A 26,834-nucleotide genomic window follows, 5' to 3' on the forward strand; every position below is an offset into this window, starting at 1 on the left:
ATGTTATCTCTCTTGTTAAAGTGGAATAACAGCATGGGTTAAATAGGTTTCATCTCTGAATCTCAGAAAGCAGAGCTCAGACCTCCTTAGGCAAACTAATTCTTTCCACCAACTTATCTGTCTGTCCAGTGTCTGTTGTCTGCTCTGTCCGTCCATCTTCTGCCCTTCTGATAACTGGTAAAGTATTCTGTTTGCGTAGACTTCTTTTCTTAAACTGCGGCACGCTGTAAGCCTCTTGCACAGCATATATGCACCAAGCTAAACTTCTGCATGCATGTGTAAGAGCATGGTTCAACTAACCAAACCCACTTCCCAAATTAGTCTCACTACATTGAACAAAGGGAAATGGATTGCCTGCCTTAGGTACCAGCCTGAAAGCAATTCTCGTTATCTGTCCTGATCCTTGCTCTAAGCCTCACAGAGATACTAATTTTCCATTTCTACCGTGAGTTATACCGTGCATTCAAAATCACACAGAAAAGGAGTGAGTTTTGTGAGCCCTTCTTAAAGAGCTCACCTACAACCAAAGCAAATAAAATAATCAAGAAGGTACCACCTCTGCTTCTCAAACCTTGTCTGCAGCAGGAGAGAGGAGAGAGGAAAGCAGTAGTCACGAAGGAGAAAACAACGTGAGATAGCAGCTCTCTGCTGCTGGGTTTTTTGACTAGGTGTTAATTCCAACCTTAAACCATTCTGGACTGTGAGTCCTGTGAAGGGCTTCTTTATATATTTGCTACAAAGGGCTGCAGCCTTTACACAGTGCTCGAGCAACCTGTGAGGCCTTTAGTGAGGATCAGGATTGAGTGTGAAGCTGTTGCAGGTGAATATCCATATAGCCATTGATGTGAAATAGAGGAATTCAATCAGGCAGAAAATGAAGAAACTTCTAGATAGTTCTTATTCCTCTCCCCCACAACATAAGATGCTTTTCTGGAGTAAACAAAGATGCAGGATTCTAGGCTTGTATCAGCTTTGTATCTGTTTTCCCCTATTTCATTTTCTAGCCATGCACTTTCACAGAAACTTCCATTGTTGGAGAGGCAGGATAACACAGCCAGACTAACCCTGCCAAGCCAGAAAATATCTCTCTGTTGCCGAGGCTGCTTTACTGAGCCAGTAAACGTTGTTAGGCAGTTGGAGAAATAATTTTTTTTTCTGTGAACATGTTATACAGAGGATGCAGAAATCCGCAGGGGAAAGAAAGCATGACTAGGGAAAGAGAATAGAGCCACAGCAGAAAAGGGGAATAATTACTCTAAATTGTGCTCTTCCGAAGCTAAGAAAAAAATAATCGGGGGGGGGAGGGGGGGGGGGGGTCAGTGGAAGTTTCCAAAAGGTCAAACAGCATGCTGAGTCACTGATCCACTAGTGAGTCCTTCCTTTCAATCCCCTTCATCTACCTGAGAAGATTACTCATAAAGCATGGCATTTCTGGGGAGGAGGAAGGGTGAGGAGAGAACAGGTCAAGGGTGCAGGTTGAGACTAGAAGAAGCAAGAGGGAATTCAAGATAGAAGGGTTCTTGCATGGTATGTTTTCCACAAAGCTTGCGTAAGTCTTGTTGCTCTCTCAAGAGAGCTGTGTCTCATTGTCTTGCACATTTGTGCTGAGAGTGTAAGATATTTATATTATTTTTAATGCGTAGTTTGAGTGGTTCGGCTTGCTGTCATGACTCAGCAAAGTAGATTCTGTGCCTTGGCTAGGAAAGTCTTCTCCAGAACTGATTTTGTCCATTAGTAATGAGAAAGAAGGAAAAACTTTTTCCAGCACGGCAATATGCTGTAGCTCTGATGATTCTGTAACCATTAGGGCTTCATTTCCTTGTCTGGAGAGACCTTAATGTCTGATCAACATGGAAATGAGAAGTCTCTGGGTTATATGGAAAGAGCTTCTCTGCTGACCCATCCTGTCTTGACTGGTCAGTGATCTTACAGGCTGTGTTGTCCGTTTTCCTGGCGGTACCCATAATGTATTGACAGGAATGGCTGGACATGAACCTGCATTTCTGCATTTCGGCTTTATATAATACAATTTGAGTGTTTGTGGAGATAGAACGGCTTGCTTTCTTTCTAAGTGAAACTCTCCGAGTCTTTTAGCTTTACGCCCTTTTAACAGTTGCTGTAGAATGCTCATGCCTTTCTTGGTCAAATATTCGACCATGCATCTGGAAGTCTGGGCACTGTGCAACACAACGAGAAAGATATTGTTGCTCAAGATAGAACAGTGTTTTTAGGAGGCTGCATCCAACACAGAGAACACAAATGGGCTCAGCCGGGTTCAGTAAGCTCCACGGAACAAAGGGGACCGAAGGGTGTAAGGACATGGGACTGATGCTACCAGCCTTTCCAGTGTTAAGGGAAAATGGTACAGTTTTGTGGTCTAGGGCCTTGGTAGACTGTAGGTAAGGAGTCCTTTCTTGTGGGATTACCTCCAGTGAAAGGGAACTTTTTTTTTCTTTCATGCAATGCTTCATTATATAGAATAATTAAGCAAATATTTGAGGATCATGGAGTAGTTTTCATACTTTACTTGAAGGTCTTACTTTAGCTTTACATCAATTACCAGCTTGAAATCGAAAGCATCAACTGCATTTTTCTCTGACAGGCCACACTAATACTACACCAGGTGTATGTTTCCAGCACTGAATAACACATGCTATGCATCCTTTTTCTGTGCATATAATGCTTGGCTAACACTTTGGTACCCGAAGAAAATGCATGCCTGTACCTAAGGTCTCCTTCTTGTTGGCGGTTGGGTAAGCGAACTCTGTATACAGAGAAAAAGCAGGAGCTGGGAGAGAAGCAAAACAAAACAAAACCGAAACAGCAGGTGGAGGTTTAGAAGGTGTCGTTTAAATGTGACTGGAAGTTTCTCTGTTCACAGGCATGGAGGGGAAATGAGCAGGATGACTGGATCCCTCGCACCTATCAGGATTTGGAAGGTCTACCTTGCATTGTTATTCTAACTGGCAAGGACCCTCTAGGAGAAACTTTCCCCAGGTGCTGTTGTTACTCTTGCAATATGGTTGTTCTTGCAATATGGTGTGTGTAGATAAATCGGGGGATGGATAAGTGGTTTGATACCATCTGGCTATTTTTTCCTCAAAAAAGTGTTTTAGACTTTATTTGGGAACGGTTTAAAATTTTGGCAAGTGTGGTTTGTGACAAGTAACGCTACTCTACTGTGTGGGTCACTGAATGTCTGTGTAAAATGCCAAGGAGCATAACTTACGTGCTGAATATTTTAAAATCATGTTATATTTACTGCCTAATAAAATTATTAATGAATATTTAATAAGCAATTAAAGATTGGGAGTGCTCTTCAAAGTCAGAGAAAACAAAACTTTCTTTTTTCTTGGGTTGGGTTTTCTAGGTCATTGAAATACTGTGACCTTCGACTAATTGACTCAAGCTACTTAACTCGGACTGCATTAGAGCAAGAAGTAGGCCTGGCATGCTGTTACGTCTCGAAGGAGGCAATTCAAGGGCCTATTGTAGCTCTTGACCTTAGTGAGAAGGAGCATGAGAAGGCTAATGGTAGTGAGAATGACTCTGATGAACTGTTGATAGACTTGGACCGACCCCAGAGTAATAGCAGTGCTGTCACTGGAACCTCAGGTCAGTTATTCTGCTGTTGCTCTCAAAAACAAGTCTTCGTTCCTGTGTCGTTGGAACTTGAATGCAAACATTGAGATGTTTAGTCAAATGTGAGTTGCTTAGCTCTATCCTGCTGCAAGCTAGGCAATTAAATGCTAGTAGCAGATTCTTTCCACAGTGAGCAATTTGCCTGTGTACAGCTAAGAGGGGATGGTGTTGCAGTGGGAGGATGATATGCCATAGTTAAGAGTCCCTTGTGGATTTTATTTTTAAACTTAACGTTTCACATTTGTTACTAATTTCCTCTGGTAGATCCTGAAAAGATCTGAAAACTCGAGAGTAGAAATGGATAGTATAACATTTTAGGAATAGAAAAATGTTCTGTAACTGCGTGGGTAGCTGTGGGTGAGGATGGATATTTGCCTCCTTGCCAAGACCAACAGAATGGCTGAGTCTTGCCCTGGCTCTTCAGGCATCGGTGGAACACCATCTCCCACCAGGCCTGCCCTTCCTTGCATTCCTCAGACATTTCTGGGTCCTTCCCTTTGTTTCCCTACGAGTTTGAGGTATTAAGACAGCTGAACCGGACCTTTGCTATAGCCCAGATCTTCTCATGCATGAACTGAACCTGACTGGTGTGAAGGAGGGAGCGTAGCCCAGTTCATATTAAAGTTGCAGTGAAATGAATGTTCTGTTCCCCGTGGGAAGGAGTGCCAAATCGATCTATGTACATAGTGGTGTCTTATACTTGAATTTCAGAAGGCTGTACCATCAAATTCCAAATCCCAGATGGGGAATGGTGGTTAACGTATGGAGCTTAGCAGTCATTTGGGTTTGGGACACTTGTGTTTGAACCGTAAGAGAAGAGGTGTTGCCTCCACAGCAAGAGAGAAAGATAGGTGTCAGTGACTTCTTTTTAAATGGTGAAACACTGCCCAAAGCCACATGATGAGCTTGCCCAGCAGTGCTCACTGAACAGAAGTATTTGAAGGTTAGGATTGTCCCATACATCAAATGAGTTAATGATTTCTTTACATTTTCTTATGTCAGCCAGTATCTGTTCATTGTCTGCTCTGTTTCCCCAGGTTCCCTGGCAGACAACGGCGTGAGCTCCTCGAGTGCTGCAGACAAGTCTCAGAAGCAAGCTCCTTCGCTTAATTTTCAGACTGTGGCGCACAGCTCCGTAGATGAGGGAACTTACCCCAGTCTCCCAGCTGGCGAGACCCTGAAACAAGAATGCGACTTCCTGGGTAACCAGATGGCGAGTAGCACCACTTCAAAACTGTCATCCCTGTCTTCGGTCTCCCAGACGTTTCGGTGGCCTGCCCATTCGGCCAAAGACAGCAAGGCCCTCCGCGCCGCGCTGCCACGCATCGTCATCCTGTCAAAGGCTGCCTACTGCCTCCTGAGCGCGCAGAAAAGTGGGAATTTGCCTTCCTCCTCTTCCCTCCTGCCTCACGCTGACGTGTCTTGGCTGAGCTCGCTGAGGCCTCTGCTTCACAAGGACATGAACAGCAAAGAGCAGTCTCTCTACTACAGGCAGTGGACGACAGCCCGACAGCACCACGCGGACTTCAGCAGTCAGGGTGAGACGTCTGGCTCGAGGAGTTTTCACCCCAGGCGGCTGCTTTTGACAGGACCACCGCAAGTAAGAGAACAGTTCCTTCCTCTTGCCTTATTAGCAGGATGAGAGGACCAATGATGAGGACTGGAGAATGTACTGTAAAGGCACCCTGCAAGGTTGCACGCAGTGATGTATTTCGAGGTCAAAAATCAGTTGAATTTCAAGGTTAAGTCCGTGCTGCAAGTGTTTAAGGAGCGCATGGGTGATGCCGTATGTCCTGTTTTAGCCTAAATGAAATAGGTGTGGATGGCACTGGGCACAAAATTGCCATGAGCATGTGTGTAGAGAAGCAGTTATCGCTGCTGATGTCCCTCCGTGCAAAAGCGATTCGGGCTGTGGGCCAGGTTGTGCTTACAAAACAATTTTGTAATACTGTTCAGCATCAGGGGGAGTATTACATCTGGTTATGTTTTCAGGCACAGCTAGAAAGGGGTAGGCCCAAAGGCATTTATCTGAAGCATATCCTTCCTTCGCATTAGTCTGAGTTGGGATTTGGACTTTTTTCCATCTCTGGCTCAGGTGGGAAAGACTGGCTCGTACTTGCAGTTCCTAAGGATCCTCTTCCGCATGCTGATCCGGTTGCTGGAAGTGGATGTGTACGATGAAGAAGAGATTAATGCCAGTAAGTATTTAGTAGTCAATACGTGGTGTAAAGAGCCTCTGTTATGGATTATTCAGCAGTGACAACTTTTTAGGTTCATGGAAAGACTATAAATTACACTTTCCCCTTGTCCTGTCCATTAGTGTGCAGCTAGACTTACTGTAGGCCTCTGCATGTATTTCAATATAGATCAATAAAAATGAAAATTTTATATTTGGCTTAGCTGAGAACTATCAAATTTATTTTGTATTTATATACTTGGATAGCACTAAAATGAAAGTGAACACAAAACTGCCCAGAAATGGGCAACATCTGCCCATGTTATCTCTCCTTGCTAGTTTTTAAGCACTGGCTGCTTTTAAGCAGACAGGATGTTTAAGAGTATTTTGTTTCAGGCCAAAACATCACTATTATTTATGGTTATTTATAAACTAAATACCAATTTTCAGTAAGGCTGTCTTCTGTCTGCAATTTAGAGATCTTATGCTGAGGAAAAAGGGGAGGGGGACCCTCTTTGGATTTGTGCTCGTTTGTCAGATCTCACAGATCCATTAACTATTGTGGCAGGACTTTGCCTTGAGAAGCACAAACCCTTTCAAAAATTAGTCCTCTTCAGGGTGTTCTTTATATAACTACGTGGTTTTGTAGTGAAGATAACTCCATGGTGCATAAATCTCATGACCATTAGACTGGAATCCTGAAAATGTAGTTGCTGTCGAACCTTTGAGAAGACTAATTTGTATTTCTGCTCAGAAAGTGCTAGGAAATGAAAAAAGAAAAAAAGTATTTTCCTTTTATTTAGAGATTTTGCAGCTGTTATTCTCTCATTATTTGAACTAAAGTATCCCAGAAACTTAGGATGAAATATCAAAATAACCGAGAAGTTCTGCGTCATGCCATCTGGCCTGTTGTGATCGCAGCAACGTGTCACGCCCCTACCAGGAATGCGTGGAACTCCATCAGAAGAGCAGTTTGTTTTGTTTGGGGTTTTTTGGCTGTGGCTTTTTTGCTACCACTACTTCTGTTGGAATGCTTTTCCAGAGCCCTGGTGTTCTGATGATTGAAAATATTATTTCATTCTTTCACCCAAAGATGTTCCTGTCCCAATTAGAAACATTCTTTTTGGGACTAAAGAAAATACTAATTTAAATTAAAATTCTTTTTCTCTTCTCTGATGTTTGCTCCTATGGTGTGGTCAGGCGGCAATCTTACCTCTCTCAGCACTCACCAAGGTAGCCTGGGTCTTCATACAGGGTCCTCACAAACGATTCTCCGTATTGGTTTCGTAGCTCGTACCTGCACATCTGTTTTCAACTTGCCCGTCTGGTACGTGGGTGACCAGGACTGACTGGTGTTCTGCGGGATGTTTCGCCGACCCGGCATACAACAGCTTGTGTTTTCCCCTGCCCCCACTGAGAGCCCTGTGACTGATGAAACCTACGATTGCACTGGTCTCTTCCATCCTCCCGTTTCACTGGCACCGACACGTAGCTTGTACTGGTGGTTCCTCCGCCACTTGGTCATTTCCAACCAAGGTGCTCCCAACCTGCTGCAGAAATGTTTGTTATCAGCCCTTGATTGTACATATGACTCGTATTTTTTCTGTTAAATATCAACCCGGTTTCTGTTGTTACAGTTTTGGAATTGAAAATTGTATTCTTTCTGGATTGAGTTCCTTTTGGATGATCTTTGATTCCTTCTCTGTGTTGACAATGACTTTTGGAGTGTGCCACCAGCAAACTTAAGCCAGTTTTTTTTTGAGTTGGTGACATTACTGAAAATATTCAATAGCGTGCCCCTCTACTGATCTTTTAACTTGCCTGGTAATCTCCATCTGCCTTAATGTTTATGATGCTACATGCTGCCATCTTCTGTTTAATCAACTTTTCCAACTTACAGACCATTCACTGTCTCCATTTTCTTCAGCTGTGTTAATAGTTTGTCATATAGTATCATATCAAATACTTAAGTCCAGAAGGATAAGATGCATTGTGTTTCCTTTGTTCAGAGAAATAGACATATCGTAGCTGTAGAGTGAAAGGGACACGGGATTTCTTTGGTCAACCCCTGTTGCATTTTATTACATTTTTCATTTACTTCAATATCTTTAATTATTTCCTTCACCCTCCCCCAGTCTTGAATATTACCAAGGTCAGAGTAATGGACCCAGAGCTCCGTAGATGACTGTGTCTCCTCTCAAATGGTGGTGACAGATGTGCTATGCTTGCATTGAAATCGGTCTGCTGCCTGATTCCACGTAACTGATCTTTCAGGAAATGGACATGAAGGCTGTTCTTTCTCTCTGTTTTGAGTGTGTATCAGGCTGTTAGTTTTGTTTCTATCTTGGCTTATAGTAAACCTTTTATGCCCTTGAAAATCTAATCATCAAATTAAAAAGAAAATTAAAGAAATTATTTTAATTTATATAGTCGAAGTGATACAGGAAGGAAAATTGTTATTTGTTTTCATGCACTTTTCTGAGGTCCACCTCAGCTTGACGTTTGGCAAAGCTTATTTTATCTCACACTTGTTGACATTTGGGACAAAACTTCATTCACTGGTGAGCCTTTTCCATTCCTCATGGGCTTTGCTCGTTCTTGGTGTCCTTTTTGATGTAGTCCCTCTGAAGCCCCTTCCTCCTGCTGTTTTATTTTGCTTGGTGTGCTGGTTACTGGTTGTTTGGCGACTGCAATTCCAAGAAGTTCAAGCTTCATTCATAGGCAAGTCCCTGGTTTCCTTAGGCCAGCTGACTTAGAGAGAATTTCCTCAGGATTTGTCTGTATGGATAAACTAATACCCCTCACCTGACCGGCGGCGTGTATTAATGTGAGCGTAACGCTGTGCCGGTGAGGTCAGTGGCCTCTGACCTGCTGCTGGCTCACGTCCTGTTGCATCAGTCAGGGTAGGGTGAGCACGTGCTTCTCTGTAGACCCAACCTTCGTTTCATCTGGATTTGCTTTTCTAAAATCAGCAACCTCAATTACACACTTCTGTGTGTTCTTCCATCTCGTTTCAAACCGAACCGACCCATGCCCAAGCTGCTCTCCAAGGTTGTTCTCTTTGGGCAGTGCTTTCTAATGTTCCCATTACTTACGCTTCGTTTTCTACTTTAGACTTATCTCTGTTGGGTCAAAGCAAAGAAGTTCCAGTTGATCCTTGCTGCCCACGTCCCATTCTCTAACAGGAATGTGTCTTCTACTGCCTTTATCATGTACCACCAGCTACTGGTTCATAATTTTAGCCAGCCTTTTTCTCATTGCTTTTATCCTTCTGCTTTTGGACACTGTTGCTTCTCGTTTACCCAATGCTTCCACCACAGAGAGGCTGGAGACTAAACCTGTATCTTCTGCACAGATAGAGTCTGTGCGTTTCAGACTGAGCATTTCATGCTTAAACCAGAGTTATTTATACCTCAGCAGCTTGATGAGGAGCAGAGCAGAAAGATACCTATGAGGCTCCTTTGCCTGCACGCAGTTTCCAAGGAATTGCCATTTCTTTGAAATGGCTTTGTGTGGATTATAGTTTCAATTTGGGTAGTATTTATGATGTTCAGAGATGTCTGTCTGGGGGGGGGGCACCTGTGTGACTTTCTGTGCTGTTGTAAATCAGCAAACATCACATAGACACCATTCAGTGGGTATGTGATACTGCTTACCTGAAGTGTGTTGTTGCAGATCATACAGAAAACAGTGAAATTACTCAATCTAGCAATGACCACTGGCCGGACATTGAGATCTTCAGCAAAATGTCTTTTGACATGAGCGTACATGACCCCAAGTACAGAACTATAAGTTCCGTATACACAGAACAACTCTCCAGAGTGAAACAAGGTAAGTAAAACGTAGGTTTCTAGGGATACTTTCCTACAAATAATTAGTTTTTATTGGTTCGGTTGAACACATGAGTTCACGAGAGCCTTTAATCTCCAAAATGGAACAAAACAACTTGTGTGTTCTTCACAATTGTTACTGAGATCAAAGTCTCTGGTTTTTAACACTCAAAATTTCTGTTACTCCTTTTCTTTGTGCACAGAAACAGGCAAAGAAACAAAACCAGAGGAACCTAAGAAAAGGGAGACTGTGTCCATGATGCTGACTAAATATGCAGCTTACAATACGTTCCATCACTGTGAGCAGTGCCATCAGTATATGGACATTAATCCTGCCGTGCAGGTTGGTGTCAAGGTCCAAGGGTAAACTGCATCCTTGATTTTTCTGTGGTCTCTCCAGGCGTACCGCTCTGGTCTCAGGACTCATGCTTTCACCTTCCCTGAGATGGAATTGTTTAATTCTTCCGTTCTCAGGGGAGATACTGAGCTACAGACACTGGAGCATCAACTGTGTCTGCTGCGTTCTGCATGAGCAGTTCTCCTCTCCAGCTGCCTCTGACAAAGGGTGAATATTGTGACTGGTTGTCTCAAACCAAAGCCTTGTTCAGCCTGCCCGGAGGGTTCACAGTACCTCGTGGGAGAGGACTGTAGAATTAAGAGAGATGTTTGTCTTGCCTAAATGGCAGCCATCTGCTGCTGCGATGGGAGACTGGAAGGCCTGCTTCTTTCCTCCCTTTGTGTGTAACTGCGTGCTTCTCAGCAGTAGCTTACAAGTCAGTGGGCAAAAATGATCATTTTTAACTCTTTAGTTAAAAAACTTTTGATCTCTAAAACAAACAGTTTTGCTCGGAGGAGGCTGGCAGGTAAGATTATTCCCGGTTAACACTCAGACATTATTTCTTCACCACCAGAACAAGTTTACTTGGAAGTTCCTTATCTCCAATGGTTCTTTCTTTGCTTGCTAATCTTTTCCAACAGCTTGCTATGAAGCTCTCACAGCATCAACACACTGACCCAGCAAGGTACAATGTCAGTTACCTCGGAGCCGCACTGGCAGGCCTGATCTAAACCTCATGCTTCATTAAGTACGTTGACACGAGCCAGTCCGCCCAAAGGACATCTGTTGTTCCCTCCACTCACCTTTGTGCGTGTGGTCAAACGTAACGAGTAGTAACAAAGACAAACATTTACTTGTGTGTGCAAGCGTGAGTTGTGTATAGAGAAGTGTGATAACTGAACTTGGAGAAATTGCACATCCAAAGGGGAGCCGTGGGATAGCAAGCGAGAAGGAAGCGAGATTCTTGAATGCTTTAAGAGAACCTAAATAAAGCCCCTTTCATTTTTCATCTTTACTTAGGCTAATTATTTCAGTTCTTTAGCAAAGATTATACACAGCTCATTGCTGAAAGTAAATGATTTGACCTTGTAGTAAGACAGATGCTTCTGTAGGGTGGATCTTACCAGGTACATAGGCACTCTGGGTGCACTTAGTATGGTTCAGCGAAGCACTGTGCAAACTTAAGCTCACCCGAATTCTTCATAGCTTTGTTAATGGTGTGGTCTGCTTTGGTTGCTTAGCTGCTTAGGAGAGTACTGCCACAGGAAAAACACCACGCCAACGGAGCCACGCTGCTGCTGAGGTGCCCGAATGGCAGTGCCTTCTGCCGTGGAGGCGCTCCCACACACTACACTGCGCTGTGAATCTTTGGGCAAAATTTGTTTGGACAGTTTGTTTCCTAGCTTATACATTTTTCACTTCTCCTTGTAAATACTGACAAACAAATTCCAACTCAAATGGACTTCAGAAGAGGCCACTTTGGCCAAAGAACATTTCTGGTACAGAAAACTGGTTCCTTTAATTGCAGGGCCAGTTACATGCCGAAGTAATGCGGTTTATGGTAAAGGAAAATGAGGATACAATCGAGTTAACTTCAGTTACTGAAACAGAATGGTTTGGATGTTCTTCTCTGACGGCTTCCAGTACTGTGCCTGCAAGGGCAGGTTACCATATACTCCTTATGTGCTACCAGCTTGCCAATCTTTTTTTTTGTTTTGTATACAGATATCTGACTCCACTCTGCACGCGTTCACGTTCTCATCCTCGATGCTAGGAGAAGAGGTTCAACTGCATTTTATAATCCCCAAGTCCAAAGAGAACCATTTTGTCTTCAGCAAGCAGGGAAAACATCTGGAAAGCATGCGTCTCCCGCTCGTTTCTGACAAGGTGCGTGTGCTGCGCTCACCCATCTGCTGGCTGCGGACGCTGCGTGCCGTCAACTTGATGTACATTTGCAAATTAATGATGGTTGGCTGTGGTTTTTTTTTTTTTCCCCTGTTTTGTTTTTGATTTAAAGTCCTTTGCAGAATTCTTGCCTGACTGTCCTTAGAACTGGAGTTGGTGAGGACAATCATCCCTTTTTGCATTCCTAGTGTCCAGTTCATATGTGTTGCAATAATCAATAATTTTAAATCCAGTATAAAGAATAAATAAACAAAAATCTGTATCAGGAATAACCTGTTTTTTACCTAATGTTGCCAAAATATCTCCTGTTCCGGCAGAATTTGAATGCAGTCAAGAGTCCTATCTTCACTCCATCAAGTGGACGTCATGAACATGGACTGTTGAACCTCTACCATGCCATGGAAGGCATCAGCCACCTTCACCTCCTTGTAGTCAAGGAGTACGAAATGCCGCTCTACCGTAAATACTGGCCCAACCACATCATGCTTGTCCTGCCAGGCACGTTCAACAATGCTGGCGTTGGTAAGAAACACCATCAATGCGTTGCTGTGAAGGTGTTAAAATCCGTGTTGGACAATGGGGATCATGGTGTGGAAGGAAACATTGCAGCAGCTCCTCACGCTTGGGCTGTGATAGTAACAGCAGTGTCCGCACAAAGGAGTGATGCGCCAGAGCTGCTGTTGGGGACGTGGAGTGTGTGTTTGTATTGATCGCTGCCCTCTCGATTCAATATCTGGGGGGTTATAGGCCACATTCACTCATTTTACTCAGCCTTGCTCTGTGAATGCTCATTCTAGACATTTTACCCATGATTTTTCAAATGTCAACTTTTTTAGTTAGCTGAAGCCAAATTTTCGCTGCAGCTGAACATGGCGGGCTTGAACTTTGGACGTCATTTTCATGGATGCTGAGCTTTTCCTGCAAGAGGTTTTAAGTGGCTTCAGTTCTAGCATCTCAGCCCCTTCTTGGTTCAAGTTACTTTATTAATGCCCACAAAATCATGTTCTGCAGAGTCTCTTAAAAGGTCCAGTCTTCTTGGTGTCTGCCTTTTAGATCTACTCACCCTGAAAAAGGGACTATTTAAACTAAGATATTATGAGCACCAAGTTCATAAAGGGTAATGACTGCAGGTGTTCGTGCAGCCTTTCTCTGGGAGAAGACAGAGACAAAGCCTAAGAGAGATCTCTGTACGTCTTTATGGTATTTTCAGGTGCTGCCAGGTTTCTTATTAAGGAACTTTCCTACCACAACCTAGAACTGGAACGAAACCGCTTGGAGGAACTGGGAGTCAAGCGCCAGTGTGTGTGGCCGTTCATCGTGGTCATGGACGATTCCTGCGTCTTGTGGAACATGCACAGCATCCATGAACAGTCGAGGTAAGTCCCCACCCAGCGCTGGGGTCCCTGCGCATCTGACAGGGTGTGAGAGACCAGACACCTGGAAAAGTGGGGCAGGTGGAGCTGCTGGTGACATGCTCGAAATGTCGCTAAGCAAAAGCAGCCTTGGGCAGTGGCTGCGATGCAGTGACGCCAGGCTGCCTGTCCAAAGGGCCTCACAGAGGTTGTTATTCACTCAGTTATTATTCAGGTAGCCCAGGAACTGTGCACTTAGACATTAGATATATTGTCTGAAAGGCAAAAAATCCGCTCTTTCCCTCAGAGCAGTAGGAAGGCAGTAGATTTGTCTGGTTGACCACCAACATCCAACCTCCTGCTGTTGCATTTCTACCCGGCTCTACCCTGACATCCATGTCCCACAGTCAGTACCATCAACAAACCTCGGCTTGTGCTTGTTCTTTGCCTAAAGCCATTCTTGCTTTTAGTGACTATTTGAGTGATTTCTCAATATGTCACTTCCCTGATTTGTTTTGATTCAATTTATGTTTCTCAATGAAAGTAGTTTCTTTTGGGAGCTTTAGCTTTTTAGAAGGCATTAAGCTCTTGCCCTTCTCAGCACTTACGCTGTCCATTATGGAGAAAACAGCCTTCCAGAAATGGTGCGTAAGGCAATTCCTTTTCCATTTCTAAATTGCTGTGTGAGACCTTATTCTGCTGAAAGGCCCATTTTCTTCTAGTGACTAAATTGATGGGATAAGATTAGTTGGCTATTGTTTAAAAAGTCTGCATTTATGTGTCTATTTTTACAGCATCTAGAGTAAACACTCCCAATTGTTAATGGATTTTTGTGGTCCTTTGTATACACGTACGTGTGTATATATGCAGTATATGTTATAGAGAAATAACGAGCTATGTTTGCAAGTTGTGTATGATCATGTTTTGCAGCCAGTCCCTGGAGCCTGGGGGTTCCAGCAAGAACGTGTCTCTGAAAAGCGTCCTTCAACACATTGAAGCCACCCCCAAAATTGTTCATTATGCAATACTGGGTGTTCAGAAGTGGAACAGCAAGCTGAATGCCAGGAAAGCAAAGGCTCCGTTCTCCAGGTGCCACGTGCGTGACTTTATACTGCTCAACATAGACCTGACCCAGAATGTGCAATATGATCTAAACAGGTAGGCTAAATACATATATATATATACACACATACACACTCGTGGTAAAATAATATGCTGGCATGATAAGAATCTTGTCACTGTATTTCTGAATGCTGTGAGATAAATAGGAAGATGTCCAAGGTAATGAGCGCACAATCCCAAAAGGAAAACACAGAGTGATATACGTTGCATCTGAATGAATAAGGCATCGAAATAAACTTATCATCAGCCAAAAAACCTCGGAGAGAGAGATCATGAGGGAAGGGCAAAGGAGGACTACAGAGGACTGAAAAGAGGGGGGAAAGAAGAAACTTCAGGAGAAAAAAGTAACAGGGAGACCAAAACCAGACAAAAGAAGCCAAAATGACACCAGTCACAGGAAGAGCGTGGAGCTTCCAGAGTGCCTCTGTGAGAGGAGGAGCCCGTTGCGTGGCCAAGAACAGGACTATAGGAAATGGCTGGGCCGTTGCGATGTCAGTATGAGGAGGGATTCCTTGCATTTCCCAGTTGGCTATCCTCCGTGTTGCCGCTTGGGTTTGCAGTAAAAACAGATGAATAAATAACTTTCCACTATTTCCTTCCCTATTTTTTCCCTCCTCACCTAACTCCACCCTGAAGCCTTTGCAATAAAGCACTGGTATCCTGGGACTTTACGGCTAGTTCTCATCACAGCCTGAAGCAACATCCAACTCCGCCCCTCCCCGGCCCAGTGAGTTTAGAACAAACCCTGTCTCTGCCAGCCGCAGGCTGGCCCTGGGGCATCTCACCCTGGTCTCCTGCTGCTGTTTTCAGGGATCCCGTGTATTCGAGTGGGGAATTGTAGCCTGCCAGTGCAAGCCAGGGTCTGGTGTGGCTTCCAGAGCTCTTGATGTTCACATGTTCTGGCTGGTTGAATCATGAGATGGGAATCAGCCCACGGAAGCGAGCAATTGCGCTGTAAATAGCCCAGGACAAGCATTACTTCTCAGCTGCTTTCTCTCCCGTAGCCAAATACTTGTCAAAGCCACATTTAGCCCCTGATTCTAGTTCATGAAAAAATGTCATACAGAGCTGGCTTGTTCAGGGATGGAGGTTGGTCACTGCAGAGCTTCTCTCTGTTCTAAAATACGTATAAAAAAAGAACTAAAAAGAAGGGGTGGGGGGGAGGAAAAAGGAAAGGGTGGGGAGGAACTGATTGATGCCAGTGCATGGTGAGGAGGAGAGGGCTAGCCCGAGCTGTATGGGAAGGAGCATACAGGTGCACTGAGAAGTGAAGACTTGTTTGGCCTTAAGGTGACCAGAAGTAGCTTTCCTGCACCAGGAGCTCACTGAAGGAAGGAGTCTTCAGAGCTCTGTAGGGAATTTGTATCGGCGCCGTGTCAGATGGTCTCACAAAACTCTGCTGAGCCCCTTCCAGTGCGCTTCAGCAGCGGGTGTGCGAATGCTCGTTCGCGCACAGCAGCCACGCAGCTGCTTTGCTGATCTTGTGTTCAACGTGCAGGTATTTCTGTGAAGATGTAGATTTTAATCTGCGGACGAACAGCAGCGGCCTGCTCATCTGCCGCTTCAACAACTTCAGCGTCATGAAGAAACATATCCAGGTTGGAGGACAAAAGGACTTTGTCGTCAAGCCAAAAATCGTGGTGAGTGTGGATGTGTGCTCTGTCATCCATAAAGGGTAAAATCAGGACCTGTTTCCCCTAGAAATGATGAGTTCTTTAGCCTTTTCTGCTTTTTCATGCTTATTTGACATCTGACATTCATGGCCTAGTCCATGGTAGGGCTGCCACATCAGAAACAGAAAATAATAAATATTTTGCTAATTAAAAATGACTAACAATAATCCTCCTAATCTATTAGAAGAAGGACTGGGATTGGAAACAATTTGGTCTAGCTATCCAGTGGTATCTCTGACAGAGGAAGGATTTGCAGACATACGCTCTGATCAAAAGACGCTCTGATCAAAAGCAGGCAAGTCGTACTGGACCTGGCTTTAATAATTTTAACGCAGCCGCTAGTTTCCAGTGGTTTTTGGTTTGTGATGGCTTTCAGTTCTTGCACTTGCTGACAAAAAGACCCGAGGAAAGGCACTGAAAATTGGAACCCTTGAAATCCACCTGGGAAATCCGAATATTTACAAAAATGATGTGAGGTACCAAATATTTTATACAGAGCGTGTTACACCTGTGCCGGCTTTAAAGGGAGGTGTATTTCAAAGGGCTGGGTTTAATCCAGGAATCTTACACATTGTGTTCCTCGTTGTTTTAAACACCTCCCACACCATCCCTCTGTTGTGACAGGACAAGGGGCAATGGTTCTAAACTAAAAGAGGGCAGATTTTGACTAGATACAAGGAAGACATTTTCTACAATGAGGGTGGTGAAACACTGGCACAGGCTGCCCAGAGAGGTGGTGGAAGCCCCATCCCTGGAAACATCCCAGGTCAGGTTGGACGGGGCTCTGAGCCACCTGATCCAGCTAAAGGTGTCCCTGCTCGCTGCAGGGGGTTGGACAAGATGGCCTTTAAAGGTCCCTTCCGACCCAAACCATTCGATGATCTTCTTTTAAAAAAATCACCCCTGTATTTCAGATTCAACTGACTAAACCCTGGATTTCAGTATTTTGGGAGGTCATTTTCTGAATTTTCCTGTTCTTGTGGTTGCAGTGCAATCCGTAGTGACGGACTGGCCTGTGAGAAAACTCCACAGAAACATTTTCTGTGGATGACTCCTCACAAGGGGGATGTCACTTCCTGCACTGTCCAGGAGTGAGGCGGGAGGAAGGGGCACTGTGACAATTTGGACTCCTGATTTTCTGTCCCTTCTTTAGGCAGGCAGATAGCTGCAGAAGTACTTAGGAACCACAGAACAAGTAATTCCCTTAGTTCTGTGCTGTGGTGCTATGTTGAAATCAAGTGGGGATTTTTGATTCTTTCCCCCAGCTTTCTCTCTCTTCCTGCCCCGTCACGGTGATCCCTTCCCCAGCTAGAGGAACTCCTGCAGAGAAGATATACCGAGTAGGTGGGTTAAAAGGGCCTCCTCACGGTTTCATTGCAGGTTTCGGACAGCCTGGCACCAATAATGCCTCTTCAGTACGTCTGCGCCCCTGACAGCGAGCATACGCTCTTGGCAGCCCCGTCTCAGTTCCTCCTGGAGAAATTCCTTCAACATGCGACGTACAAACTCTTCCCGAAGGCCGTTCATAACTTCAAGAACCCGGTGTTGGCCATTGACTGCTACCTGAACATCGGGTTCGAGGTACAATATATTGTCAGGGATAATGGGGAGGAGTGAATGCAAATCTTTACTTCAGCTTCTTTCTTGTGTGGAAAACCCCTTCTTTTATCAACCCTCATTTGAAGACTTGGGTCTCAAACAGCGAGACTCTGCTGTTGGAGCTGAAGGACCAAGTCTACTGGAAGAGCTGGTGGTAAAGCCTCCTAGCTGGCTGGTGTGGGTAGAGACCACAGGTCTGTGATGGACTGAGGTGATTTGCAAAGGAATTGGGCGTGGGTGTCTGAAAAAATATTTCATCTGAAGCAAAAACCCCAAAGCGATGCCATTCTTGACAGAGCTTGGTGTGCTGCATCGTCTGTACAGAAACTATCCACAAACCTTTTAGATCCCTGCCCTGTCAGGCAGCTTTTTATTATCTGTGTTTGCCCTCGCAACAAACGTCCTTTGGCTAAGAGAGCTTCTGATACGACCCTTGTCTGGAGGCTTGCCTCACTGATGGGCAAAGCTCGTTCGTTGTCCTGCAGCTCTCCTTTTAGATGCTTTTCTTTTTATGAACCTGGGTTTCTAGGGAAACTAGGGGTTTGCACGGAGATGTCTGCAGGTGGGGACATCCGAATTTTTGAACCCATTGGTCAGTTTGAGCTGGGTCTGAAGCAGGGTGAAAGTCGAACAAGGGGTTTGATCTGACAAATTGTATGGAGGTCAGTGGCAAGATAGGGAAGGAACGCTTTGACAGAGAACAGCCATCACGGCACTGAAACACAGGAGCGCCCCAGTGCTGGGAACCACTTAGCTGATGCTTGCGGTCATGGACTTGGCTCTCTGCGTTTGACAAATGTATCCTCGTTAGAGCAACCTAAATAATCTCAACAGTTTTTATAAGCAGATAATCCACAGAGAAGCAAACAATCAAACTGAATTATGGAGAGCCAAGAAGTAACCTATTGCAGGCTTGGTGACCAAATGGGAATCTAGACGTTTGTCCCGTGTGTGATTTCCACGGGGAAGTTGGCTCAATCCTGCACTCTTGTTGGATTGTATTTTTACCAGCGCCAGCTGACTCGCCTGGTATCACTAAGTGACTTTCTATTCCACTTCACGTCATAGTTAGAGATTTTCTAAGCAGAGGTGCTGCCTTTCTTTTCCCCTTCCCTCGCAGGTGGCTATATGCTACATCAGCTCCCGCCCGCACTCAGTCAACGTCAACTGCGAAGGGGTGTTCTTCAGCGGACTTCTGCTCTATCTCTGTGACTCCTTCGTTGGGGCAGACCTCCTCAAGCGGTTCAGGTTCCTGAAAGGTAATCTCATTGCTCTGCTGTGCATCCCGGGTGCTTTCCTGCCAAGTAATAGCACAGAGAAAAAGGGAAAGGAGGAATAACCAGCTTGAGTCAACAGCTCCATTATTTTCACAGTTAGTGTTTTCGAAAGAAATGGATGGAGTGTTTCTTTGGGAGAATATAAAACTTCTGTTCCTGTTGGTATTAAGTGTGAGTAATTGAACCTTCACTAGGCTTTGATAAATCACATTCATTAAATTATTCTAAAGTGACATCCAATGGAAATAGGTGCAAGGATACCTGGAAATCAGCCAGTGAATTGTGCAGGCAGGGGCTTGAGAGTTTAGAGTATAGGTGTTACTGATGAAGACAAGAAATTCTGCTAAAGCAATCTGTCTATAATGGCACTAAGTATTCAGCACTGTGGATTGGGGCAGCTCTTAGCTGGAGGATGACGGGGTCTGCCTTCACCAGAACCTTATAAACCTCATTCTTCATCATTTTATCTTAATACGAACAACTAGCAAATGGCCGTAGGTCCTCAGTAATGGCGAAGCGCGTTACAGAGCTCCACCGCATTTGTGAGGGCACGGCCGAGCCGTTGGCCCCTCGCGCCGGGAGAGGGGGGGTGCAGCGGGGGTGACCCTGAGCCATTCCCAAGAGCCACGTTTCAGAGTTTGCCCCCGCACCCGCCTGGCCCCAGGGGCAGGGCAGGGCGGCGCCGCCGTGCGGCAGCCGCGGTGGGGATGGCGCTGCCGCTGCCGAGCCCTGGAGCTGACGGGGGCTGAATGCGGCCGGAGGCGCTGCTTCCTTGGTGGTTTCTTGAGCAAGGGCTGGTTCCTTCACAAAAACGGGCAGTGGGTGAATGGTAGGAAGGGCCTTTCCCTGCTCAGATCCGTCAGGGGAAGGATTCAAACCTGAACGTCCCGCGCGTCGGGCGCGTGCAGAGGAAGCCCTGAAGGGGCCCAGCTCTCCCGTGCGTTAAATGACTCCGCAGTCTGGTACCACCAGGTGGAATGAAGCTTGCGAGCTTGTTAAGCCACAGAAATGAGGGATTTGGTTTGTTACCCCTCTTGCAGTGCTTTACCAAGGGGAGCTCTCATGCTTAAGGGAGGTTATAGCAGAGTTCCTCAGGAGTCGGTTGTGGGACTGACAGTGGTTTGACTTCATAGAGTTTCATTGACCTTGTATAAACCCAAATGTCCCGTTAAAAAAAAAAAGTGGGCTTTGTTCTGTTTTCTGTTGGTATAATTATCAGTAGTGATTTAAGGGTCTTGGATTCAAGTGAATGTTCTCTCTGCTACAGCTGATGATGCTGACGGCAGTTGGGCAGCAAGGTGCTGCGCTACCGAGCAGACCCCACACCGCGCTTGCTTCTCCCTGCAAATGGGCACCCGTGCCTCTGCCCCGGCGCTGAGCTGAGCCTCGGCTGGCCTGTTGTCCATAGCCCCTCTCCTGCTGCTTTTCGCCTTCCTAGCAGCAGAGATTTCTTTAAAATAGCTTAGGAAAATGAAGGAAGGAAATAAGCGTTGTTCCTGTACCCTGGGAATCTAACGTGCTTTTCAATTGAAGGTGCCACCCTGTGTGTCATATGTCAAGACAGAAGCTCGTTACGGCAGACAATAGTCCGGTTGGAGTTGGAGGACGAGTGGCAGTTCCGGCTTCGGGATGAGTTTCAAACTGCTAACAGCAGCGATGACAAACCACTCTATTTTCTTACTGGACGCCATATATAAGCTTCGCTAAGACACCGCTAACAAAAAAAAAAAAAAACAAAGAACTTTTTTTTAAAAAAAAAAGTACAATCACTGTGGAGCAAAGTGCAACCGATATTTATCTAGACTGCTCTAAAGGATTCCCCACAATTCGGAGTAGGCTTTATTCCTAGGGATAAAATTACCACATCAGGTATGATTTAAAGGATCCTGAATTCCAGTTATTTTCGCATCGGTCACAACCGTCGACACTAATCACAGCCAGCCCAGCTGTGGGATCGAGGAAGAGGATGTAATTTGGTTGAAGAAGAATCCTTTTTATATTCAGCTGAGCTAGGGGAAGAAGCTGCTCCCAGCAGCTGCGAGCGTGAATGTGTTACATGAAATGCAACCCAGCACGTGGCATTTATTGCAGATGGGTGGCGGAGAGCCCACCGTGTCTCTTCAGCTCTGTACTGCGGTACAGGAATACTCAGGGCTTTGACATACGATGTAACGTAGATATTTGTATTGAATAGTCTTGTTCTCTGTGCAGTGTTAGTTTAACATTTGTAACTGTGTATGTATTGAAACTGTCTTTGGCAAAATTTCCACAGGTGTTCAAAGTTTACTACTAAAACCTGAACAAATCAGCAAGCGCATGGCAGGCACTGTGCACCCAGGGTCTCCCAGCACCCTTATGTCACCCCCTCAGGCCCCTCCTCCTCGACTCCAGGGACAAAGCAAAAGGCTTCTCACCGCTGCTCTCGCCTCCGTTAGCGGCCAGAATAACTTGCCAGCAAATCACCTTCAGTTTCTCAGTCTCGTCAGGGCTTTGAAAACCTGTGGTCCGTCCTCCTTTGCCTCTGGAAGCGAGTCCTGCCGCACGGCCGGCGCCTTCGTGCTGGGCCGCATGCAGCGGACTCGCCGTGTCCTTTCCGCTCAGCTCCGGCTGGCTGCAGAGCCGAGGTCAGGTCTGTCACGTCGTACCCGTCCGTGACGCAACACGCCAAAAAACGTGCAGGAGGGCAACGCTGCCCGACCTGGAGCTGAGGGAGACGGAAGGTATTTCACAGTAGCTCCAAGTGGGGAGTGGGGGAGAAGTCCCAGGGAGCTGGGACTGCTCGGGAGAGACTCTGTCCAGAAGCAAAGATCCTTGGAGGCATCACCCGACGCTGCCAGCCCTGTGTTTCCTGATCAAGCTCCGTCAGTACCGGCCGTAGGGGCAGTCGCACGTTGCTCTGCTCACGGGTGTATTACGGAGCCGTGTTAAGCAGCTCCGGAGTGAACTCGGTGCAGCAGCCGTGGGGTGACAGGGCTGAACCGTAGCGGTACTGTTCCACTCGTGCAGTTGGTGTGGGTCACCCCAAGGTGGTTCCATTAAAAAAAAAAAAAAGAGAAAAAAAAGAAAAAAAAAGAAAAAAAAATCTTCCTGCACATCGTGACCCCTTTATTAAAAAGGAAAATGCAGCGTGTTCTTAAACGTGATTCAGGAATATCAGTTTACTCCCCAAAAAGCAATGAAATTAACACGTTTTTATACTTGACCTGCAACTCATGGAGAAGGACCTGCCAAAGCTGCGGGGGTTTTTTAAGCATAGTGTTAATGAAGCAACTTTTTTTTTTATCTTGTGAAGAGAGATGTTTACAGATGAAAAACCATAATATATTTGACAGAGGCTAAAGGAGAATGGTTTGCAAATGTCTGTGTTAATGTAGCTTAACTCTGATGCTGTAAATTTAGCAAATTTCAGATGAACAACCCCTTTCTGTAAATTTATTTTTTATTTTCCTTCAGACACAACCTGCCTTATCTATTTTAACACTTGGATGAAGTAGGTATGTAAGATGCTTCTTGAAGCTTTTGATACACACCTGAATGTATTCCAGTAGGTCTGGTTCTACCAGAGGGGCTTAAGGCCAACCCCGAGTCTTAGTGTGGTGTAGGAGTTTCAGGTGTCACGTGTTCAAAAATGGTTTCCTTTTTGTTTGTGTATTTGATGTTTGCACTAAGTTCTTAAAATTCCAGGTGCTGAGACTACTAGGAGTTAGCCAGCCCGCTGGTGAAGCAGTGCAAAACTGTCCTGAAGGCTGAGCACGCAGTCAGCGAGTCAGCGTGTCCGCCTGCCTTCCCCAACCAACAGTGACCCCTTTCCTGAACCCCCTCCCCTGCGGAAGCCAGGAGTTTCGGTAACACTCGGGCCAGAGCGCACAGAAGTGGCCCTGGAGGTGCAGGCCTGCCCCCTGACCGCCCCTGGGAAGGAGACCGGTCCTTGACATCTAGGTTAGCGCTGTTCCCCTTCGGGTTTAAGCCTCGCCACCAAGGCCATGCTCATGAATGTATTCCGCTGGCCAGCGTGACGTTTTACCTGTAGCTGTTCTTGTCTATTCACAGGTTAAATCTGAATGTAAACTAAAATTTAAAGAATCATATGCAGATGCTTTTTGCTTAACTTATGTAATTGCTTTTTGTGACTTTTGGAGGAGGGTTAAAAAAATGTTGCTTTCCTAGTGTAAAGTTTTCTTAACCAAAAACTTGGTGAATTTAGCTTCACTAGTCAGTCTACCTCATGTTATTGTTTATGAACTGAAACCGTCTGAAGTTGTGGCTATGGTATGTTTATAATGTGCTCTCATTAAATTTGAATATATTAAGTTACCACTTATGCCTGCCTCTCTCTTAAGGGGTCCTGGGCACAGGACACGCTGTTTCAGGGCGTGCCCCTGAGAAACCCCCTCCTGCTGCTGCCACCAGTTCCCCTCCTTGCTCTTCTGGAGCTAACTGGGTGTGCTGCCTGTGCTGGAGCTCTTCCAAGGCGGGTACCTGTGAGCTGGGAGAGCAGCTGTCTTTCCACCAGACAAGCGGGAGGCGGTAAACAAGCTGTAAATACCAACTTCTAGACCCCTTTAAGTATAAGCAGTTGAAAAAGGGGCTTGCTCTGGCCACGCTTCGGTATTGCTCAGGTGGGGTTTGCTCTGGCCACGCTTCGGTATTGCTCAGGCAAGCACTTCAGAGCAGCAGAAGCACCTCGGCCCTTTGGGATCACCGTAGCTTTTCTGTGAACCCGCCCCACTTCTTTGACCAAGCCCTTTAGGCCCTGCTCCCAGCCCCCCTGAACGTGACAAGTCACACCTTGGAACCAGCAGCCTCTACAGCCCGGAGCTCACCACCGTCCAGCTGCTTCAGCTTTAAGTGACCCAAGTAACATTTCGGAGGTGGTGCGAGGTCTTCACTGTAGCTCTAGCCCCAGGGTAAGGACAGCACAATGTCAACAAGTTATCCTAACTGCACTGAGGTTCCAAAATTAAAATAAACCCCAATTTAATTAGATCTTTCCTGTCTTGTGTTAGGGTTTTAAGGTATTACTCGAGGCTGAGGGCATCACCTCTCACCTTGCTGTAAGCTCTGTACCAGGAGGGTTTTGATCCGGAGCTGCTGGGGCTGATCCTTGGGGTGTGACGCAGACGCACGGTGACACGGGGAAGAGGCAGGGACTGGGTTCTCCAGAGGCTGCTTCAGAACACACGCTGCCGTTAGCCACTACGGTGACATTTCACGGACAGAAGTATGAAACACACTAAAGATTCACTCACGCTTAGTATCGATACAGAGTAACTTTAAAAAAGCTATCAAGTATTTTATTTTTAATCTATCTACATTATGTACAGATCAAGAAAGGCCACAGCAGTTTTTCAACATACAAACCCTTTAAAAGAGGAGAGATTTATGAAGGCATGACGAGTACCAAAGTGAAGTCACTAACAAAGGTATATACTCAGTACAGTGCTTTAACAAAAAGCTTGAAGGACGAGCCCGCCAGTCCTCGGGGTTTGCATTCCCCGTCCCCCCCGTAACTCCACAAGTAATCTGGGGGGAAGGGGACGGGGCAGCACACGTCCCCGAGGCTGCCGCCACCCAGGAGGCTCCCTCACACCTCGCAGCGCCCGGGGAGCCACTGTAGGGCCCGTGAGGGCAGTCACCCACCCCGCCTGCACCGTAAAGCTTCTGGCCTTGATGCATCTGAGCGTGGCCTTGCCCTCTGCCAAGCAAGCAACCAGTAACGGCCTCACCCCGGTGCTGGCGCTGGCGGCAGGAGGGGAGCAGCGCTACAGCACCCAGCGGCACTGGTATATCCCCCCGGTAAGAACTTCAGCCATGTACTCGTCAGCGAGACCAGAGTCTTTGCATTAGCTTACAGTCCACTATGAACAATTTTCTGCTGCATGTAAACATGACTAACTAGATAAAATACAATCAAACTTCTGTAAAAGTTAATAAAATATCTTTCTTTTAAAAAAACAAAGTTAGCCTATTACTGCATTGTTTACAATTTTAATAAAATAGTACAACCTTTCGGTTGTTACCAGTCCTGAGTTCACTGTAATAAAAATGGCCCTGGCTTCTGCTGAAGGTCTGCGCCCGCCCCGTGCGGTTCGGCAGAAGGCTCCCAGTACAAACGGAATTCCCCAGCAGCGGTTAGGTCTGGTGCTGCCCGTTGAGGAAGTTGTACACCAGGAACTGGCCGGTGCCGCAGTACTGCGTGGCAAAGAGCTTCCCATCAGGGGTCGGGTCGGAGAAAGCGATTTCTTCTTTACTTAAGTACGAGCCATATATGAAGTTGCTCCTGTTTAAAAGGAGAAAAAACAAAGAAACAAAAAGAACAATTACGCTCAGGGAATGCTGCAAGAACATTTATGCTATTAATTAGGCCACAACCCATTAATCCAGTGGCACAGACATTCAAAGGGGAGAAGCTCTATTAGGAGGGGATGACTCGATTCATATGAGCCATCCCCCTCCAAACAGCGCAGAGGATCACTTGTTCTGGGACAGTTTTTATAAGGTTTTGGTATTTCAGAGGCCATGTTTGTACAGAGAAATTGCTTGTGAGGTGCATCAAGAGTTCAATTTCAGAGTTTTAAAAAAAAAAGTTTGAATTCCTTCCAACCATTTCTTCATAGAAAAGAGGCTGCTCAGACTATGACTGCAACCCCTAGTACACATCACAAGCTACAACCAAGTCTGGGTGCAAGAGGGGCTGAAAGGACCTGACGAAACTTCAAGTTCCTGGTTTGAAAAAAAAAACGTGACACTTGCATGAGAGCACATCTTGGGTTAATTTAGAACTTCTAAGAACACAGCCTCAAGGCATAATTCATAAGTGAAACACTTTCAGTAATAGTGATATGAAAAGGAAGATTCAATTTGCTTAACTTCATGAAAATATCTTTTATTCATATTTGAAGAGAGAGGAGAGAGCCCAGGGACGCCATTGTACTTTGCTGGATGGCTATGTGAGCAGATTTAGAGAACTGACCTCAGGCTTTAAGAAAGACCTGGATCAGAGGAAGCAGGAGGTAACACTTATCCTTAGAAACAGAAGACACTCCCATTAAAGAAGTTAACTGTTTACATTCCTATAAAATAAACTGACATGTACTTGCAGAGCAGGTATGAGCTTCGGTCATATGGACAGCTCCATTACATCTCGAGGAAAAGACAGTGGGAGCAAAATCCTTTTTAATTATTACCAGCCTTATTCCCTTCTCTTTAGTGTATTTAGGAAGTTGATTTCACAGCGTTCTTAAGACTGTCTGACCGGGTTTTTGTGACTCCAGGTCAGCTATGACAGCTCAGCTGCAATGGGGCAGACACTCTCAAAAGGGACTCAAAACTCTGCTAGGATGCCTTCAGCATTTTCAAGTCAGGATTTAGCTTGGTACCAGAATCATCCCGTTCAAACTACCTTTTGCTGCCAAAGACATTTAGGTTGAAGTTTCACTGGCAGCTAAGCAGATCTAACTGCCTACTGCCATCAGAAAGCAAGTCCCACTCCTTTCCTTTGCCTTCTGCAGCTTTCTGGGCTCCCCCGTTTATGCCAGCTCTAGAGCTCATCCGATCTTTCTGCAAACCAACCGAGCACCAGAGTAACACACAAAGCTCTTTTTTGGTGAGCCTGTTTTCTACTAACACAGCAATGAGCTACTGGAAGCCGACCAAGCACCAGAGCACTGCACAAGGTACGATGCAGCGCACAGCTAAGAGGTAAACCGAGACCCCTTCTCGCTAGCTGTGACGAGCCATTAAAATGGACTCTAAGGATCCTTTAGAGCTGTAACTGAGGGAGCAATTCCAGCATCGCTTTGGGGAAGAACTCGTTCCTTTAGAAGTAGTTTCTAGGAAGCTACTCAATGCACGATGAAAAATCAGCCAAAAAGGAAGTGAAATCACCAAGGTAAAACAGGTGTAGCTGAACCCAGCTTTA

General features: G+C 45.6%; 2 protein-coding genes across 4 annotated transcripts in view; one reads left to right on the forward strand and one right to left on the reverse strand.

The window, feature by feature from the left end:
* Positions 1–20,610, forward strand: part of GREB1L (GREB1 like retinoic acid receptor coactivator) — a 61,985-nt gene extending 41,375 nt beyond the window's left edge. The window contains exons 19-32 of the mRNA XM_086472582.1: positions 2,882–2,997; positions 3,371–3,615; positions 4,680–5,242; positions 5,738–5,840; positions 9,494–9,649; positions 9,852–9,991; positions 11,711–11,878; positions 12,208–12,412; positions 13,101–13,266; positions 14,173–14,400; positions 15,863–16,004; positions 17,418–17,618; positions 18,757–18,895; positions 20,447–20,610. Of these exons, the coding sequence (XP_086328708.1) occupies positions 2,882–2,997; positions 3,371–3,615; positions 4,680–5,242; positions 5,738–5,840; positions 9,494–9,649; positions 9,852–9,991; positions 11,711–11,878; positions 12,208–12,412; positions 13,101–13,266; positions 14,173–14,400; positions 15,863–16,004; positions 17,418–17,618; positions 18,757–18,895; positions 20,447–20,610 (2,736 nt within the window). The remainder of the gene's footprint in view (positions 1–2,881; positions 2,998–3,370; positions 3,616–4,679; positions 5,243–5,737; positions 5,841–9,493; positions 9,650–9,851; positions 9,992–11,710; positions 11,879–12,207; positions 12,413–13,100; positions 13,267–14,172; positions 14,401–15,862; positions 16,005–17,417; positions 17,619–18,756; positions 18,896–20,446) is intronic.
* A 3,368-nt stretch (positions 20,611–23,978) lies between these two features.
* ESCO1 (establishment of sister chromatid cohesion N-acetyltransferase 1) overlaps positions 23,979–26,834 on the reverse strand; it is a 30,952-nt gene continuing 28,096 nt past the window's right edge. For 2 of the 3 annotated variants that reach the window (XM_086472606.1, XM_009952031.2), the window contains one exon: positions 24,182–25,193. In XM_086472606.1, coding sequence (XP_086328732.1) covers positions 25,046–25,193 — 148 coding nt within the window. In that variant the 3' untranslated portion in view covers positions 24,182–25,045. Of the gene's footprint in view, positions 24,080–24,181; positions 25,194–26,834 lie in introns of those variants that run through there. The other variant, XR_015183865.1, reaches the window with a different exon arrangement.

The sequence above is a fragment of the Leptosomus discolor genome, chromosome 13 (assembly GCF_034619465.1).
Source record: "Leptosomus discolor isolate bLepDis1 chromosome 13, bLepDis1.hap2, whole genome shotgun sequence".
Classification (NCBI taxonomy): domain Eukaryota; kingdom Metazoa; phylum Chordata; class Aves; order Leptosomiformes; family Leptosomidae; genus Leptosomus; species Leptosomus discolor.